Source organism: Peromyscus californicus, unplaced genomic scaffold, assembly GCF_007827085.1.
Source record: "Peromyscus californicus insignis strain IS unplaced genomic scaffold, ASM782708v3 Scaffold_5__1_contigs__length_169319896, whole genome shotgun sequence".
Taxonomy (NCBI): Eukaryota; Metazoa; Chordata; class Mammalia; order Rodentia; family Cricetidae; genus Peromyscus; species Peromyscus californicus.
In genome coordinates this window covers 10,052,076-10,072,028 of record NW_026294573.1, presented here as the reverse complement: position 1 = coordinate 10,072,028, position 19,953 = coordinate 10,052,076, and the positions used below count along the sequence as shown (strand labels likewise).

General features: G+C 47.8%; 1 protein-coding gene across 4 annotated transcripts in view; it reads right to left on the bottom strand.

The window, feature by feature from the left end:
- The window catches only part of Clstn1 (calsyntenin 1), a 70,514-nt gene that overhangs the window by 7,560 nt on the left and 43,001 nt on the right, over positions 1-19,953 (bottom strand). The window contains exons 3-11 of one of the 4 annotated variants that reach the window (XM_052717337.1): positions 15,902-15,931; positions 14,635-14,830; positions 12,782-12,990; positions 9,241-9,390; positions 8,944-9,129; positions 6,998-7,246; positions 6,568-6,689; positions 3,055-3,217; positions 336-392 (exon numbers count right to left, since the gene is read on the bottom strand). In XM_052717337.1, the coding sequence (XP_052573297.1) occupies positions 336-392; positions 3,055-3,217; positions 6,568-6,689; positions 6,998-7,246; positions 8,944-9,129; positions 9,241-9,390; positions 12,782-12,990; positions 14,635-14,830; positions 15,902-15,931 (1,362 nt within the window). The remainder of the gene's footprint in view (positions 1-335; positions 393-3,054; positions 3,218-6,567; positions 6,690-6,997; positions 7,247-8,943; positions 9,130-9,240; positions 9,391-12,781; positions 12,991-14,634; positions 14,831-15,901; positions 15,932-19,953) is intronic. The other 3 variants (XM_052717339.1, XM_052717338.1, XM_052717340.1) reach the window with 3 other exon arrangements.

Below are 19,953 nucleotides of genomic sequence, written 5' to 3'. Positions count from 1 at the left end.
TTAGCCACATGAGCACCACGAAGTGGCCCCCAAACCCAGCTTGAGGAATTGTAGTAGGCACCTCGTGCAGTGGACTTGGGGGACTGGAGGCACTACAATCCCCACAAGTGCAGCCCACGGGGGTGTGCAGGGGCAAGAGAGAGGCAGGTAAGGAAGTCCCAGGAGGCAATGGGGAAGCTCGATGCAGGCAAGCAGCTGAAATGGTGTCCAGGATCAAAATGCAAATTGCTCATCTCATGCGACATGTGGAATGAATCAATGTCTCAGCTTTAAAGGAAACACTATAGTGAACGGGGGGGGGGGGGGGGGGGCGGGGGGGGGGGATAACCAGCAACCTGCAGAGGTCACAGTCACAGGCTCGGTCTCATTGTCTCTTTCGACTCCTGAATACTCTGGAAAGCAAGACAGAGACAGCAGAAAAGACCAAGAGGTTAGGCCTTCACACTGGACCTCAGAGTCAAATGCTGAGGTAGCCAAACACGAGCCCCAGAGAACAAAGCCCCTCTTGACATCCGGGACGTTTCACCTGGATGCACGCTTACTCTTGATGACCTTTTCCCAGAAGTGACCCCCTCCAACGCTTCCTTTGGGGTTTTTCTTTGATACACCATCGCCTATTCTCCTTGCCGGAACACAAACCAGACTCAGATGGAAGACAAAACCAGGTACACCATTCATTGTCTGTTTAGCCCACATTACAGTGCGCTCCCGGGAGGAGGCCTGGCCGGGAGTGGTGCCGGAGCAGACGTAAACAAACTCCTGGACCACCGTCTTCTTCCCTCCAAACAGGGAAGCAGAACACACAGACAAAGCGGGAGGGCCCAAACCAGGGTCCAGAGTGTGGCACGTGGAAACACGTGAGCCTGGACTTCCTGGATTTTAAATGACAGAGAAAAGAGGATGGTTGGAAGGAGGCTGGCTGCGGGTCTCACCCAGACAAACAACCTGCAGCTGGCCTAGGCGCTCACCAGCCAGAGTCTCTACAGCTGAAGATGAGGCACGGAATCTGAAGCCTGGCTGGTGGACAACACAGCCATGGCTGTGCACAGAGCCCACATACTTTGCACTGCATTGTGGAGGAAATGCTTCCCTTGCAACTGGCCACTACAGGTATCTCCCATGCAACAAGTGTGGAGATGTGTTTTGGGGTGAGGCCAGACCTGTGAAGCCATTTTGCACCTCCACATGCACCCACTGTGATCTCTCTCTAACACAGTTGGAGGGGATGCTGCTGCCTATGGCCCACTCTCCCACTAAGTCAGCAGGGAGAAGGCGGCTTCCACATTCACTGAAAGGCAAAGGGCACCTTCCTCTGTGTGAACTGAATTTTATACTTGTGTTGGTAGGAGCTGGAGTATGGCTCAGTGGTTAAGAGCACTGACTGCTCTTCCAGAGGATCTGAGTTCATTTCCCAGTACCCCTGTGGTGGCTCACAACCATCTGTAACATGGATTCCAGGGGATCAGACCTCTTCTAGCTTCCACAGGCACCAGGCATGCACCTGGTGCACAGGAGTACATACAGGTCAAAATATCCCTGACACATAGATGTTAAAAATTAGAAGGAAAAAAAAAAAGAATTTGTGTTCATTTGGTGTGGAAATTGCTGTCAGGTTGAAAAAGTCGAGAGCTGAGGTCAAAAGAGAGGAAAGATGAAAGGCACTTGCTATTCATTGGCAATCGTGCTGACCGAGGAAGGCGGGCAGTGCAGGGTGGCCTGTTTAACCGGAACAGGAGCCTCCAGAATACAGAGTCTCGTTCAGGCTTATGCTTGTGTTTTTTCTTACAGCACATTTGCACCTAAGAACCAGGGCATCAGCTGAAAGCTGCCTGCGTGCCTTGTGACCCAGCCTTTGGCTTCACATCTCATTTTCACAGGCAGTTTTGTGAACCACCAGTAGTAACCCTGGGGGCCTGCTGAAGAGGGTCACCCCAGTGTGCCAGCTTACTCCTTTGTATCTGAAAGAGTTTAGAGAGAAACTAGAAAATCCAAATTCTCCTAAAATAAACAAATTTGTCTTGGGAATTAGATTCTTTTATACCTTTCTAACTGAAGTCAAGCTATTATCTTCCCATGGGGAGAAAAAGGCATCTCAAGTCTGGACATCTAGCACACAGTGATAGTGCGGTGACCTAAAATGACGTGGGGGGTCCAAGGGTCCAATGGAGGGCGCATGACCCTCTGAGGCAGACTGATGCTGTGAACTTGGACAAGAACAGTTACTGTTTATTTCCACTAACTTATTTCCTTTGGCTATAAATATAGGCCATAAACCACAGCAGTGGGTGGTAACTGTGACCCTGTCACCAGCAGAATCATGGGTGTTTTCTCATCACTGCACAGCAGAGCAGGGATCCACACACCATCTCAAAGCTCTTCACCACTTTCAAATTTACTGTCTTTTCTGGCCCTGCCATTGAAGCTTTGTCTCACCCATTGATAGGGCACCATGGGTATCGTGGCACAAGTTTACGGAGTCAGTCCTTCAGTATGCTGGCCACTATTTCAATTTAACTGGCTCCCTAAGACCCCACAAATAACCAATATATTGTTTAAGGCAGTGGTTTTCAACTTGGCCATGGGGATTATATTATCCTTCAGCAAAGCTTTCCAGAGTCAACTCCAAATGCTCCCTCACTCACCAGGTTCCTACCAAGTTGTCAAGGGCTAAGAGCTATGGAAGAGGCCTATAGGCCTGGACACTTCTGTGTCCTTTACATTTCTGTATCTTGGTTCACTCTTATTCTGGCTTTGTAGACATCAATAATCAATAGACAGACTGATTTATATGCCAGTTTCCGAATCACACTTTCCCTCTGTGTGTCACTGTTCTCAGGTTCAGGAAGGGTGACGGTGGATTGCTGTCCATAACATACCTTTATTAAACAACCATGGATGACATCAGTCCCGTCCTCTAAAAGGCTACACACAGATACAAGGACACGTGGGTGAAGAAGAGAGCTACTGAGAATCTGATCCCCGACACAGTATCAATAAGCAAGGAGGTGTGAGTTAGTTCCCAAGGTCAGGGGATGAGAGGCCAGCAACTGTTACCTTGCCAGCAAGCTCCGACCACAAGCTGAGTCTCTATCCCGGTTGGATGAAGCGGGTAGTCCTCTGTCACCGAGAAAGGCTCATGAGAAACGCCATCCACATAGAGAGTCACACTTGGGAACTCCACATTAAGGACAAAGTGGTGCCAGTCCTCATCGCAGACCTAGGCAAGGCAAAGGAAGCGTGACATGTCAACCAGCCGCTCACCCAAAGACACAACCCTGAGCGGCAGCAGGATGTGGAAAATGAGTCATGTGTAAGGAATGGCTTCCTAAAAAGAAAAGGATTTGAAAAAATCTAGCAAGGAAGTATTTCGTAAACACATCCCACCAGAAAGGGGTAGGTCAATTTCATCACGGCTAGGGCATTTCACACCAGCACCACCCACAGGCCAGGGACTGCTAACAAGGGGCTGTGCAATTCCCCATGAGCATGGCATCCACAAGTCTGTCCAGCAGCAAGCTGGACATTTACAAACTTGGTGGGGTTATCAACTAGCTATTCCCTTCCCCCGTTTCTGAGGCAGGGTTTCACTAGGTAGCCCTGACTGTCCTGGAACTGGGCCGGGACTCGGTGATATCTGCCTCTGCTCCCGAGTACCCGTCATTCATTTCCGGGTCAAAATGATAATCATCATCAGTCTCAGGAAAAGGCGTGTGACAGTGAGTGTACATGTTCTGTCAACTGCTCATCCAAACAGGAACACGCAGGCAGAAGGAAGTGTCCATGTGTAAGGCCCTGGGAGCAATCCCCAGAACCACACAGAACCACACGGTGGCGCCTGCTGAAAGCCCTTGGGAGGTAAAGCAGAAGATCAGGAGTTCAAGACCATCCTTGGCTTTCCAGAGTTTGAGGCCAACCTGGACTACATGAGTCCCTGTGGGAGGGGAGGAGAAGGGAGGGGAGGGGAAGGGAGGGGAGGGGAGGAAAGGGGAGGGGAGGAGAGGAGGGGAAGGGAGGGGAGGGGAGGAAAGGGGAGGGGAGGAGAGGAGAGGAGAGGGGAGGGGAGGGGAGGAGAGGGGAGGGGAGGGGAGGAGAGGGGAGGGGAGGGGAGGGGAGGGGAGGGGAGGGGGCAATACAAAGGGAAGACTCTCTGGGTTCGAGGTTAGACTGGTCTACACAGAAGTTTAGCCAGGACTACATAGACCCTGCCTCCAAAAATAAAAAATAAAAAATAAAGTAAACAACTAAATAAACGAATAGGAAATGTAACTCTGCCGGGCGGTGGTGGCGCACACCTTTAATCCCAGCACTCAGGAGACAGAGCCAAGTGGATCTCTGTGAGTTCGAGGCCAGCCTGGTCTACAGAGTGAGATCCAGGACAGGCACCAGAACTACACAGAGAAATCCTGTCTTGAAAAAAAACAAAAAACAAACAAACAAACAAAAATGTAATTCAGACTGCATGGCAAAGCAAACTGAATTTTTTTTTAATAATTTATTTAACTTTATTTTATGTGCATTGGTGTGAGATGCCCTGGAACTGGAGTTACAGACAGTTGTGAACTACCATGTGGGAGCTGGGAATTGAACCTGGGTCCTCTGGAAGAGCAGCCAGTGTTCTTAATCTCTGAGCCATCTCTCCAGCCCTTTTTTAAATTTTTTTTTTTTTTTTTTTTTGGTTTTTCGAGACAGGGTTTCTCTGTGTAGCTTTGCACCTTTCCTGGAACTCACTTGGTAGTCCAGGCTGGCCTTGAACTCACAGAGATTCTCCTGGCTGTGCCTCCCGAGTGCTGAGATTAAAGGTGTGAGCTACCACTGCCTGGCTCAAACTGAATTATTTTACAGTGGTGAATGGGCATTTTAAACCTATCAACCTAACTCAGTCTGTTCCTTATGGAATCCAGATTCAAACAAACTATAGAGACTCTCTCTGAGCCAAATAAAAATACTTGTAAAACAACTTGAAATTCAAATTAATTAAGAATTACTGTTCTATTTCCTTTTCTTTCTCTCTCTCTCTCTCTTTTTTTTTTTTTTTTTTTTTTTGCAGGGGGGATGAACAGCTGGTTATTGAACCCACGTATGTTGCAAGTTATTTTTTTCTACAGCATACTTTTCTCTAGTTCCTTGGGGAAAATATGGTAAGAGTTTTTGAGAAAGGACTATTTATGTAAATAAAAACCACCCCAGAAAGAAAGGCAAATCACAGGTTGTATTCCAGTCTCATGTACACCTTGGCCCTTTATGGATCTCAAAACTGTTTCAGACTGTTCCATTTTAGCAAACCCAGCCCATCTAATGATCTGTCAGCCTTTGCCCCTAACTCCATGAGCCAAGTCCTCTCAGCTAAGGTCAGAGCTTTCGCTTCTAGTCACTCTCCTTGGCAAGCTGTTTTGATTCTCAGTTTACAGCGCACACTGGCTCCATCTCCTTATCAGAGGTATTTTAACAGCAGCCCTCCTCCCAAGTGCTTGTTACAGGGATGCAGGAAAATCAGCTCCCCAAAGACACAACATGGCTGTGGGATAATGCTCTTGTACACTATAAAGACCTATCACTCGAATTGGTTTAATAAAATGCTAATTGGCCAGTAGCCAGGCAGGAAGTATAGGTAGGATGAGCAGACTAGGAGAATTCTAGGAAGAGGAAGGGCGGAGTCAGGAGTCACCAGCCAGACACAGAGGAAGCAAGATGAGAATGTTGTACTGAGAAAAGGTACCAAGCCATGTGGCTAAACATAGATAAGAATTATGGGTTAATTTAAGTGTAAGAGCTAGCTAGTAATAAGCCTGAGCTACTGGCTGAACATTTATAAGTAATATTAAGCCTCTGAATCAATTATTTGGGAAGCAGCTGCCAGGTATTTGGGAGTTGCTGGCCAGACACAGAAACTTCTGCCTACACAACATCACCAAGAATGCTATGTGGTCTCTGCCAGAGCCATAAGCTACCTTGAGCTAGCAGTCTGTGTGGCATCTGAAAGATATGAAGATTGTAGCTACTTGAATATTCAAGGCATCCCAGTACCTCTGAACTGCTAACTCAGCCTAGCAGTCCTTGGTGTAGCTCTAACAGTGAAGGGTAAGTTAAACATGAGGGCTTCACTGCCATCACCCCAGACGGCACTCTATTTCAACAGATCATAACTGTATTTTCAGTTTAAAACACATATTCTTTTTTACATTTGAATGTATGTATATGTGTGTGTACATACATGCCACAACATGTGTGCACACACATGCCACAACATGTATACACATGAGAGGACAACTTGTGGGAGGTAGTTCTCTCCTTCCATCATGGGCGTGCATTCTGGGGATCAAAATCAGGTTGTCAAGCTGTGGCAAGACCCTTACACCTGGTGAGTCCTTCTGGCCCAAAAAGAAGATAATATTTATGTTATTATTTTGCTCATAAAGTGCACATGGGGGAAAGGTAGGCTTTGGTGGGAAGGAGTTAAGTGGACCCGATTTGCTATCCTGTAACCAACAGATGCACAAAGCATGATGTCCCGCAGGCTGTCACATCCCTAGATATGACGACACCTGGCGAGGTGTTCCATTTACTCACCTGGTTCAACTTCCAGTGGAACTCTGCAGGTCTGTACTTCTTCTCCTCAGACGGGTCCTGACGGAGGAGGAAAATGAGTCTGCACCCATGGACATACAGCGAATAATGGTGTCGGTTCATATCTGCAAAGACAGCATCTATGGGTAAACTGCCAACTTCAGGTCCCTGGGGTAGTAAGAACTGTTTCCTGAATGGATTTAAAGACACGTTTATCTGCATAAATGAATCCTCTAGTTGGACCAAGACAGGGTTTAGGAACAAACACACGCGTTTTACTGAGAACTCAGGACAATCCACGGAGTAAAATTAATAAGTCCCCTATGCTGGTGCTGTCTCTCTGAGGACAGTGTCCCCAGCATAAAATAGCAGTATCTATGAGGAACTAGTCTCTGGAAGGGGACACTGAAGAAGGTCCAGCGGCACAACCAACCTGTTTTGTCTGAACTACAGAGAATCGTCTCCTTCTTCCGGCCAAAAGGCCCATGCCGCATCCACACAGAAATAGTAAAGGGCTCTTTGGGGTCAAGGGACACAATGCCATCCGGGATCCTCACTGCCTGAGTGCCATTGAACTCAAAGACCTGGTCGCTGTCGTGGCCGTTGTCGGTGGGGAGGCCAACAGTCCAGTTCAAGGAGCTGCTTGGGGAAGGAAGCAGCTCGGAGGTGCCAGCAGCAGCCCCTGAAACCACAGAGACACAAGGCTCAGTTCCATGCACTGGCAGAGGCAGAGGCAGAGGCAGATCTTTGTGAGTTCCAGGCTAGCCAGAGCTATGTAGTGAGACCTGTCTCAAAACAAACAAACAACAACAAAGTAACTTCTTACGCTCCCACCCAAATATACACCATTTTTGTGTATAAACACTTCTAGCCCTTTGTTAATGAATACATAAAGTATTTTTTTCATTTTTATATGTTAGTGGTGTGTGCTTGTGTGTGCGTGCATGTTGGCATGTGTCTGGGCAAACGTGTATGGGTGTGCACACATGTGGAGGAATCATCCTCAAATACCTCTCTACCTTACTCAATGAGGCAGGGTCTCTCAATCAAACCCAGAGCTACCCATATGACTAGTCTCATTAGCCAGCTTGCTCAATGGATCACCTGTCTCCTACTAAGCCAGAATTACAGGTGGGCCACTACACCCACCTGGCATTTAGTGGGTTCTGGGGATCTGAACCCTGGTCCTCATACTTGCTTTACCCACTGAGCCGTCTGTCTAGCCCATAAAGTTGTCTGTTTGTTTTGATTTTATGTGTACAAGTGTTTTTTCTGCATGTATGTCTGTGCACTACATGGACGCCTTATGCCCAAGGAGGTCAGAAGGCGGCGTAACTCCCTGGAACTGGAGTTACAGACAGCGGTCAGCTGCCATGTGGGTGCTGGGATTCAAACCTAGAACAGCCAGCGTGCCTAACCACCGAGTCACCTCCAGCTCACACAGTGTTTTTCAATTAACTGGAGTCCTGCTGTGGCTGCAGTATGTACATATATTCTCCTCCTCCTTCAGCAGACACCACGGAACTTCTTGGTCCTCCCCGGTGGGCACTGAGTGCCCACCTTCCTTACACACTCACACATCTCCTCAGTGAGCACCTATGTGTGCGAGGATTCTGAGCTCAGGATAAACTCCTAGAGTTGCAATTACTGAGTCAAAGAGCAGGGAGAGGGAGATGGGGAGATAGCCCAGCGTTGGTAAAAAGCACCAGACACCAAACCTGACTCCTGAGTTCAATCCCCAGGACGGAAAAAACCGATGACCACGTTACCTACCCTCTGACTTCCACAGACCGCCGTGGCACACAGGTACCCACACATATAAAATAAATAAATGCAATTTAAAAAAGAATAGAGAGATTTTACAGCTGTCAGGTTAAGAATTTTGCTCTTTCTTCCTGGTGTTGGGGATTGAGCCTCATGCATTAGCAAAAGCATGTGCCTTTGAAACAGTGTGCCCTGTATTGCCCAGGCTAGACCAGAACTCCTGGGTTCAAATGATCCCCTGCTTCAACCTTCTGAGTAGCTGGGCTGCAGGGCACATTCCCAAGCCCAGTTCCTTATTCTTACATCATTCATACTTGGGTATGTTACTTTCTTCAAATTATGGGCTCTTCAGTGCACACACACACACACACACACACACACACACACACACACACACACACACACACGGCATTCCGAATAGATTCTGCAGGGTATGTACTCATCCCCTGGTGCCCATCCTGAATGAAAACCAGCCAGCAAGGCAGCAAAGGCCACTTCAGAACATTGTGTTTGTTCTGCTGCTTATCGTTTTACAGACCAAGACACGGGGGCCAGGGTCCTATGGGCTCCCGCCTTTCCCGAAGACTGAGGGCTGCAGACACCAGGCCTCCTTACCACAGAGCCGGTGAAGGGACTTCTCAGAGTAGGTGTCTCGGTCACAGCCTTTCCCTATGTGGCTGGTCTCCAGCTCCACTGTGGCCTGCACTGAGGCGACAGGCTCATCACAGGTCTCCAAGCGGATGCTCGGGAAGACGGCCAGAGCACCAGTGCCTGGCTCATATTCAATCCTGCTGCTCCAGCCTGTGTTGGCCCACGGATGGGTGCAGGAGAGAAAAAGACAGCTCATGCTTATGTTTTTATGGCACGTACATTTTCAGGACGGACGTAGGAGCAGACAAGACTACAGCTCACCTTGCCACCCAGGGTTGCAGGTGGGCTTGACGCTGATCTTCACCAGAACGTCCTCTGTGGCTCTTTTCTTCCCACAGTCATAGGCCGTGACGGTGAGCTTATACTGGTGCTCTTTGCCGTAGTTTAGCTTCTCTGTGTTTGTAATATAACCTGGCAGAGGAGGAGAACAACGATGAGAACCATCTTTACCTGTGCTACGCTAGACTGACACAACCTGAAATACACTCAGTCCTGAGATCACAACATTTCTTCTTCTTCCCTCACGAGTCCACACTCAAGTGGTCAAGCCCAGTTTGAATCCACATAGCCAGCCATCCACTTACTCCTGGAGTTTCTACACTAGTCTTAAAAAAAAAAATTTTTTTTTTTCTTAAAGATTTATTATGTATACAGTGTTCTTTTAACCTGAAGAGGGCACCAAATCTCATTACGGATGGTTGTGAGCCAGCATGTGGTTGCTGGGAATTGAACTCAGGACCTCTGGAAGAGGAGCCAGTGCTCTTAACCGCTGAGCCATCTCTCCAGCCCCACAGCCAGCTTTCTAAACACATTTTTATTCGGGTGTATGTGTGGGTACGTATGTGCTTCCTCACATGTGTGGAGGTCAAAGGACATCTTTTGGAATTAAGTTCTCTCCTTGCACCATGGTATTGGGGATTGTCATCAGGTTTACGTGGCAGGTGCTTCTGCCTGGGCCACTTTGCTGACCTGATTTTACAGTAACACTTACTACTTTGCATGTAAGAATAAAAAAAGACAAACAGTTTAAATACCTCAAATACTAACAATGAGGCCAGGCTTCATTAAATACTTCTGCTGAGAGATTAATTATGTTAAAGGGAAAAAGTTGAGGGCTGAGGATCTGCTTCAGCTGGTGAATGACTACAGTACTAGTTCACCTGGTGAATACAGTACTAGTTCAGCTGGTGAATACAGTACTAGTTCAGCTGGTGAATGACAGTACTAGTTCAGCTGGTGAATGACAGTACTAGTTCAGCTGGTGAATGACAGTACTAGTTCAGCTGGTGAATACAGTACTAGTTCACCTGGTGAATACAGTACTAGTTCAGCTGGTGAATACAGTACTAGTTCAGCTGGTGAATACAGTACTAGTTCAGCTGGTGAATACAGTACTAGTTCAGCTGGTGAATACAGTACTAGTTTTGATCCCCAGCACTCCATAAACCAAGAGTGCTAGTGCACGCCTGTAATCCCAGCACTCGGGAGGCCGAGGCAGGAGGATGAAAAGTTCAGGGTCATCCTGAGCCACATGCCAAATTCAGAGCTAGCTTGGACTACAAGAAATTCCATCTTCTCTCAAACAAACAAATCATAAACAACTAAGGTTAGGCTTGGGGTATGACTCAGTGGGACACAGATTTAACATTTGTGACCCCAGATTCTATCCTAGCACCAAAAGGGAGGGAGGGGGAGGGAGAGAGAGAGAAGAAGGGGAAGGGAGGGAAGGGAAGGGAGGGGTAGGAGGGAGAGGGAGGGAGAGAACTCCTTTCTTGATCCTCTCGCTTAGAAAGAGGCATCCTTCTGTTCTAATGTGAGTGCAGATGTCTGTAGTTTTTATTTATTTATTTATTTGTGTCTGTATTTTTTTTTAAGATTTGCTTTTAGTTTGTGTGCATGTGTGAGTACCTGCATGTATGTATGTATGTAAACCACACGCAAGTCTGGTCCCCTTAGATGCCAGAAGAGGGGGTTGGATCCCCTGGACCTGAGTTACAGGTAGTTGTAAGCAGCCAGATGTGAGCGCTGAACACTGAATCCAGGTCCTCTCCACGAGCATCAAGTGCTGCAGCCACAGAACCATCTCTCCAGCCCCAGAGTCTCACACACCCACAATTCCATCAAAGACTACAGTGTGCATTAATTTGTAATGGAGACATTAAGAAGTTCTTCCCAGGGCTGGCCAGTGATGGCACATGCCTTTAATCATAGCACTAGGAAGGCAGGGGCAGGGAGAATCTCTGAGTTCAAGGCCAGCCTGGTCTATGAAGTGAGCTCCAGGACAGCCAGGGCTCCAAAGAAAAGCCTGTTCTCGAAAACCAACAAAGAACAACGACAACAAAGAATCGCCACACAAAGAAGCTGAGCTGCTGTAGGATGTTCTGTATGGCAAATGTGTTGCTGATTAGTCAATGAATAAAACACTGATTGGCCATTGGCTAGGCAGGAAGTGTAGGCGGGACAAGGAGGAGAATAAAGCTGGGAAGTGGAAGGCTGAGTCAGAGAGACACTGCCAGCCGCCACGATGACAAACAGCATGTGAAGATGCCGGTAAGCCACGAGTCATGTGGCAAGGTATAGATTAATGGAAATGGATTAATTTAAGCTATAAGAACAGTTAGCAAGAAGCCTGCCACGGCCATACAGTTTGTAACCAATATAAGTCTCTGTGTTTACTTGATTGGGTCTGAGCGGCTGTGGGACTGGCGGGTGAGAGATTTGTCCTGACTGTGGGCCAGGCAGGAAAACTCTAGCTACACTGAGCTCCTGTGTTGTTCCTGTCAATTACTCAGGAATAAAGGTCCTGGCAGAAGTATACGGCATAAATCCTCATCTTAGCTATGATTCCAGAGATCAGAGGGTCGAGGCAGGAGGATGACAAATGTAAGGCCAGCCTAGGCTGCACAGGAAGAGTCTGTCTCAAAAATAAAAGACCGAGGACTGCAGAGATGGCTCAGCAGTTAGGAGCACACACTGCCCTGCCCGAGGATGGCAGTTCCATTCCAAGGACCCCCCAGAGCAAGTGGCTCACAACTGCCTCTAACTCCAGCTCCAGGGCCTTGTGTGCACCTGCACTCACGTGCACATACCCACACAGAGACATAGAACTAAAAATAATTCTTTAAAAGAAAGAATGAACCGGGTGGTGGTGACGCACGCCTTTAATCCCAGAACTGGAGAGGCAGAAACAGGTGGATCTCTGTGAGTTCGAGGCCAGCCTGGGAGTTCCAGGAAAGGCGCAAAGCTATACAGAGAAACCCTGTCTCAAAAAACCAAAAAAAAAAAAAAAAAAAAAAAAAGAAGAAGAAGAATGAATGAATGAATGAATGAACACTCACCTTTAGGATAGGGCAGAAGGGGCTAGAGGTATATGTAGCTCAGTGGGAGAACATTTGCCTAACATGCACGAAGCCCTGGACTGGATCCTCAGCATCACCAAAGGTGGGGAGGAGTAAAAGGTTCTAATCACACGGAGAACTAAAACTACGTCTAACTAAAGGGACAACACACTCAGTTGTTGCACATAAGTCACAGCAAGAAGATTCATGTCAAATGAGGCCTTTACTCGATTTGGGTAGGAAAGGAGAAAGAGCTCCCGGGAGCCCAGACTTCCAGAGAAGCTGTCAGACCAGGGAGTTGAGTCAAACATAAGTCACAGGCACTAGGCAGGGCTCCGGGCAGCCTGCAGGCTCACTGGTGCTCTGTGAGCACTGGAAGCCCAGGTCACCAGCTGATCTCATTAGACGGGCCAGGCCTCTGGGGCCACCGGCCTCACTGACACACCAGGCCCCTCTGTCCTTACCGTCCTTGTCCACCGTGAAGGGCACGTCTGGGGTGAGGATCTCATAGCTGCAGATCTGGCTGAACTGAGGGGAGCAGTCTGCGTCCACCGCCTCCACCCTGAGGATGCTGCTATGCTGCTTCCCTTCCACCACGGCCGCCTTGTAGGACTTCTCCTTGAACACAGGTGCGTACTCATTCACGTCGTTCACCTGGATGTGGACAGTTGCTCTAGACGAGAAGGGGAAGCTGTTGAGGGGGTTTGGTTCTGTCTTTCACCCAAAAGGCGACAATTCTGCCAATTTCTAAATATCCTTTTCCTGATACTGTTTCATGAGCTTCCTACAATGAAGCCAAAATATAAACGAAATTACATTCCTTTTAGTTTGGCATGGAGTCACGGGGAAGCTAAAATCGGGACTTGGGCTGATTTTTCTATGCCCTAAAAGTAAGGCAGCAGATTTAGAAAATCAGTGATGTAACTAAAGAGACTGAATTTTCTTTCAAAGTGGGGTGGGGCACAAAGAGGGAGATGAAGTCATCAAACACGTACTGACTCTCTGGTCATAAGGTTAAGATACATTATCAAAGAATTTTAAAAACTCACAGCCAAAGGAAGAAGGGTTGGAAACAGAGAAAAGGGGGGCTGGAGAGATGGCTCAGGGGTTAAGAGCACTGGCTGCTCTTCCAGAGGATCCAAGTTCAATTCCCAGCAACCACATGGTGGCTCACACCTATTTGTATCTCCAGTTTCAGGGGACCCCAACATCCATGGCAAAACACAAACACACATAAAATATAGCGCTCTCTCTCTCTCTCTCTCTCTCTCTCTCTCTCTCTCTCTGCTTCCTGTTTTAAAAAAAATAGAGAAAAGTTCTCATTATTGAGTTAAAACAAATCCTGAGGTAGACAGAAGGCTCGGGGGATGAAGCACTTGCCACACAAGTCTGAAGATGGAGTTCTGAGCCCCAGCGCCACAAAAACGTGAGGCCAGTGGTGGCGCCTCTGTAATCTCAGAGCTCAAGAGGCATCCGAACGTTAAACTTGCTCTCCCACGGACAAGCATGGAGCCATGGGAGCTCTTTCTAATCAGGACAGTTTAGCTGTAGTGAAGTTCCCGGCTGGTATCCCTCTGTGATTGTGTGTGGAGTCCACACCCCTTCTGCCAGCTGAGAGCCTCATGCTATCAGAGAGGGTTCTAGAAGCTCTCAGCTGGCAGGTGTGTGGACTCCACACACAATCACAGAGTTCACTAGTTTACAGGAAAAGATAATAACAAAATCAGCCCAGCAGTGGTGGTGCATGCCTGTAATCCCAGCACTCAGGAGGCAGAGGCAGGCAGATCCAGCCTGGTCTACAGAATGAGATCCAGGACAGTCAGGGCTACACAGAGAAACCCTGTCTCGAAGGGGAAAAAAAAAAGAGTAACAAAATCATTTTCCTCAGGAAAAAGTTCAACATAGGGCCATGCATGAGTAGGAGTGTGAGTGTGAGTGTCCATATGTGTCTGTCTTTGTTCTGCCCACCCCACCCCACCTCCGCCCCCAAGAGAGACAGGGTCTTGCTTCGTTACCCGGGCTGTCCTTGACTACCTCAGCCTTCCAAGTGCCTTGGTAACAGGACGAGCCACCGTTTTGGTGGAGCTTTGGTTTCTTTACCAAGAATACTCAGTGGGATAAAACCATTCATTCCTTTTTGAAACCTGTTACCCATCAGTCTCTTCCTAGAAGCTGGACACAAAAGAGGACACACAGGCTGGAGTCCCACCTCAAAGGCCCTCACAACCCCTCTGTGACCCTGCAGGTCCGGGCTGTCACTCCCCACGCACACTCATCTCCCGGGCGGTGCCCTTTGCCCTCTGTCCAGCCCACTTACTTGTGAGATTTTTTCACACCCGTGCCGTCAGGTCCCTTCCCGCAGTCGTAGGCCTGGATGGTGAAGGTGTAGTCTTTCTGAAGCTCACAGTCCAGCTTCTCTTTGGAGCGGATTACCCCCTCACCCGTGGACTTATCCACTACCACAGCATCAAAAGGGACATTCTGCCCGTGGATTTTAAAGCCACAAATCTCACCTGGGGAGTAAAGCGGAACACGTTGGTGTGTCTGCCACTGAACCTTCCGCACAATGCCCTCCACCCCCAAAGAAATAGACAACAACCACTTAGCAGCCAGGGGGTTCGGAGGGTCCGTGGACAAAGCGGGGACACTGTGCTGTAACACGGGTGAGTTCTGGGGCTTTATTAGAAGCGGATTCTGGCTTTCCAAGCAATTGGTTTACTTTGCATCCATTCATGCAGGGATACAAGAGAGAGACATAGACAGGCATTCCACAGGAGCACTTAGATGGCTCAGGATAAAAGGAGTCTCATAAGCAACAGCCAAGGCCTGAGCACACCAGACTCCCAGGCCACCCGAGCACTGGGCAGCTCTTTGGGTTTGGACCAGAGAGAGGGTAAAATGCACAGTTAAGCGTTGAGAGTAGAAGTGTGACATGTGGGACCAGCATCACAATTACAGAAATTCTGTCAAGGAAAAAAAAGATCAAGTCTTCCTGTGCAATGAGCCTGGCTAAAATTAGGGAATCAAAACAAACTGCTAAGAGGGGTAGAAATACCAAGTTTTCAGACATCCATTTCAACGGCTGACATCCACTACAGGGAGGGAGGGGTCTGCTAAGATTCCTTAGTTCCGGGCTTTACCAAACCTCAGAGGGATACCAGCCAGGAACTTCACTACAGCTAAACTGTCCTGATTAGAAAGATCCATGGCTCCATGCTTGTCCGTGGGAGAGCAAGTTTAACGTTCAGATGCACACAGGAAGCTATAAGATTATTCACATAAAAATAAGACTGCTCATTTCCACGAGTCCAGTGAATAGAAAAATGATACCCAGCAAGCTAAAGTAAACAAACACGTGGTCCTGTGCATGTAGTTCAAATGGATGTCTGAGTTCCAGATATTTCTAACCAAGGGTCTGGTTACATACAATTTCCATAAATACACTTAAAGAAAACAAAACAAAACTAGGAGAGTAAACGGGGAAATGGCATGGCAGTTGCTTCTGTTTAACGGCTGATTCCCAATTTTATAAACAAGTTAGTGGGTTAATAGTCATGAGAGGAAGACAAAGAACCCTTCATCACCTTCTTTGGTGACTGTCACCTCAAAACTCTCTAAAGGGAGAAAAGATAAACCCATGTCAGTAATTCAGGAAAGACGGAAGACGGAACAAGGAAATCGTCAAAGATGCAACACATTCCTTAGAGAAGCTCGACACGTCACTAACACACACTGAGGACACAGCTGCCCGAACGTGACGGAGGAGAAGCCTGGTCCTCGACCCCACGGCCACTTTGAACCCTACTTACCAAAAGCTATTACGTAACTCTGCTCTTGAACTCACTCTGGGGAACACACTGGTGGAATGCTGTTAGGGTTTCCCGACACCCCAGTGTCCTTAGGACCTTTCCGTGGATGACAGTGTGGATGGCAGTAAGTAAACCTATGTGTTCTCATTTGTTTGTTTTGGAAACATTGTCTCACTGTGTAGCCCAGGATGGCCTGGAACTCACAGAGATCCACCTGTCTCTGCCTCCTGAGTGCCGGGATCAAGGACTTGCACCACCACGTCTGACCTGTATTCTTATTTTTAAACCAAGTTCTCTAAATAAGATTCTAGAAACATTCAACATTAGCTTTACTGAAACAAAACTCTGGAGCTAAGGGTTTGAGTGTTTGCTCCCACTGGTAAACTGTGTCTAAGTACATGACCAGAGCAACGGGCAGAAGTGCCTCTTCAGGGAACAGACCTAGGTCAGCCATGCACTGAGGACCACTGTGACGACAAGATGTCACCTAGTCAGCACCAACCCAGCCTGCCACCCCGTGCCCACCACAGACTAGATGCCATTTCTGGGACTACAGCCTTACAGAAATGCCCCTTCTTTTAAGTGGTTTTACCATATAATTTTCCCTGAAAAAAATACTGTTTCATTTTGCTTGTCTTTAAGGTTTTAAACATAGCATTAACATGGAATGTGGTTTTTGTGCCTTCAATTTCACACAACCCCATGACCTAGAGCTCATTTGTCCCCACTGATGTATGAGTCTGTGGCTTATCTGTTTTCTTGAGTGACAGACAGTAAGAATCTAGTGAGTTGAAACCTGTAAAGTGCTTAAAACCTTGCTTGGCATACAGAAAGCACTCAGCAAATATGGCCATTACTAAAGTCGCTCTCCACTCTGCACACGGCACAGTTTCAGGCCTTTCGCTGCCTGTGAACATGTGGCAGGAAGCATTTCCACCCATGTCTCCTGCACAAGACTTCCATGGATGAGTGACGCCCAATGTGGTGGATGCTGGCCACAGGGGATGTTCAAATTTAAACTAGCCGGGCGGCGGTGGCGCACGCCTTTAATCCCAGCACTCGGAAGGCAGAGTCTGGAGGATCTCTGTGAGTTCGAGGCCAGCCTGGTCTACAGAGTGAGATCCAGGACAGGCACCAAAACTACACAGAGAAACCCTGTCTAGGAAAAAAAATTTTAAACTAAAATCCACATTAAAATGAAATAATATCAAACCTTCAATTTCTCAGTCACACGAGCCACACAAGGCTGACAACACTGCACAGAGAATACAACCCAGTGCAGCACCATGGCATGGCTACCATGGGGCCGGGCTACTGCGGGGCTGGGCTACTGCGGGCCCCGGCTCTGCAGACCATGGAGTCTGGGCCAGATTCAGGCTGCCCCTCTTTTTGAAAGGCCAGTGTGCTAAAAGAATGGTTTTACCTTTTTGAAAGTTCTTCATCAAGCAGAGACAGGGTCTCACTATGAGCTCCGGGCTAGCCTGGAACTTACTCTGTAGCCCAAGCCAGTCCATGTTCCTCCTACTTTGGCTCCTGGGTGCTTGGATTACAGTAGTGCCCCACCACACCTAGCTAATTCTTACCTTTTTAAATGGTGTTTCATAGCATGAGAAAATTATACTAAAATTCAAACATCAGTCTTCATAAATGATGTTTGGCTAGACCACAAACACGCTCATTTGCGTAGGTCTCGGGCCATTTTCTCACTGTGATGGCCAAGTTTACTGTCAGTTTAAACCATTGTAGGAGACCCTGTGGACCACCCGACCTAAACATTCTCTGTCAAGGTCTTCAAGGAAAAGTTTACTGATCCTTAGAGATACGGCCCCAAGTTAGAACTGCTGGATGACACATGATACCAAATAGCATCCTAGGATGTGATAATAAACTGTATTATGAATATACTTTGATTATTAGCATTATTTTTATAGTTTATTTTCATTACTTTTACTTGTATGTGTATACGCACATGAGTAATGGTGCCATGGAAGCCAGAGCCATCGATCCCAGGGGAGCTGGAGTTGCAGGTGGCTGTGAGTCACCCAACACCGGGTCTGGGAATTGTGTGTGCTCTTAACCGATGAGCCATCTCTCCAGCACTAAAAAATATGTTGTGAAATAATCCCAACTGCCAAGCTTTCATTCAATGTAAATGTCTCCATTTCTGACTGCAGAGCACAGGGCAAGGGAGTCAGCTCTGTATCTCGTGAGCTGGTGTTCCTAACAGGGACTGTGTGTTCCTGACAAGGCCACTAGCCCTGCGGTAAATACAGACCAGGACCTCTGGTATGACATTTCCAGTGCTACCACTAATGCTGCACACTTAAATACGCAATGGAAAAAAAACGGAGGCAGGGCTTCACTCTGTTGCTCAAGCTGGTCTTGAACGCCTGGGCTCAAGCGATCCTCTGCCTCAGGCTCCACAGTAGGCTGGGAAGCGACACTGTGTCATCCTCTCAGACTGATGCAAGAATTTCTACCAAGAGAGAAGGAAATGAGCAGCCGCTTGGATGAACGGGCTTCAGGATTCCGAAGGTCTGAAAGGGACCTTCCTTGGCTCTGCTAACACAAGGCTGCCTCTGCAAACATGGTCACCTGGATCACCCCAGCAAGAGATGCTAGGAACCAGACCCAGCTGGCAAGAAGTGGTCAAAGTTCACGTTCGAGAGGAGGCTTTTGTTTTAATTTTATTTATGTACGTGTATATTTGCCTGCACGAGTTTATGTATGTCATGCATGTGCTGTCCTGTGGAGACCAGAGAGGGTGTTGGAACCCCAGAACTGGAGTTACAGGAGGTTGTGAACCATGTCGGTGCTGGGAACTGAACCCCGGTCCTCTGCAAGAGCAGCAAGTGCTCTTAACCTAAGCCACCTCTCCAGCCTCTCAGGGGTATTTTAGAAGAGATCAGCCATGTTCAAGGGCTACAACCCCGGATGGGAAGAATTTTAAAGGTAAGGTCAATGGGGTCAGGGTGTAACTGAGAAACTAAGCCTGAAGTTGCCTTTACAGACTTGGGAAAGTATAAGGAGGGAGGAAGGAGGATTGTCTGGAAGACTGGGAATTCGTGTGTTAGCTTTAAACATGGGCACGTTCTGCAATGTGATGGGGGTGGGGCTATCGTGGAAGAGTACCTTCAAAGGCAGTTAACAAACGTAAGGACATAAAAGACTTGTAAGCACATGATGCTGCCCTCCAAAAGACTGATCTGATCATTTGTAAGGAGACCAGCAAAAGTCTGTAACTGTCTTTCCCACAGATCCCCATTGATTCTGAGTATTGCAGCTGGCTACTTTAACAGGCTCCATCAACAGGCTTTAGAAACCTCCTAGAGCTTATTCAAAGGTTAGTCTGCTGGGCCTTTGCCTCAATGACCTGAAGCCTCAGCAGCTGGCCAGCTGCTGCCCAGGGAAGGGGATTTACCCTTTTACAGGCTGGGCTTCTGGGGGCTTCAGCAGAGGCAGCCAGCAGACGACCTCATGTGTTATCTGTTCACCTAGCCCACAGCAGTGATTTTAATGAGGTAGCTGGATCCATCTGATGGATACAAGGCAGGACAAGTGGGCAGTGAGAGGTCCTGCAGCTCTGGAGGTGAGTGGTAAGAAGGCCTAATAAAGGCGGTGTCAGCAGTTAGTACTTAGGGACATTCAGGGAGGACCAACTGGAAGAAACAGAAGTTAAGTCTGGGGTTAGGATCTTGGCTCTAGCTATGGAACTGTGGCCTCGGTGTGTGTGTGTGTCTGTCTCTCTCTCTCTCTCTCTGTGTTGTGTATATGTGTGTCTCTGTGTGTATGCTGAGTATGTGTGTGTGTGTAGTGTGTCTGTGTGT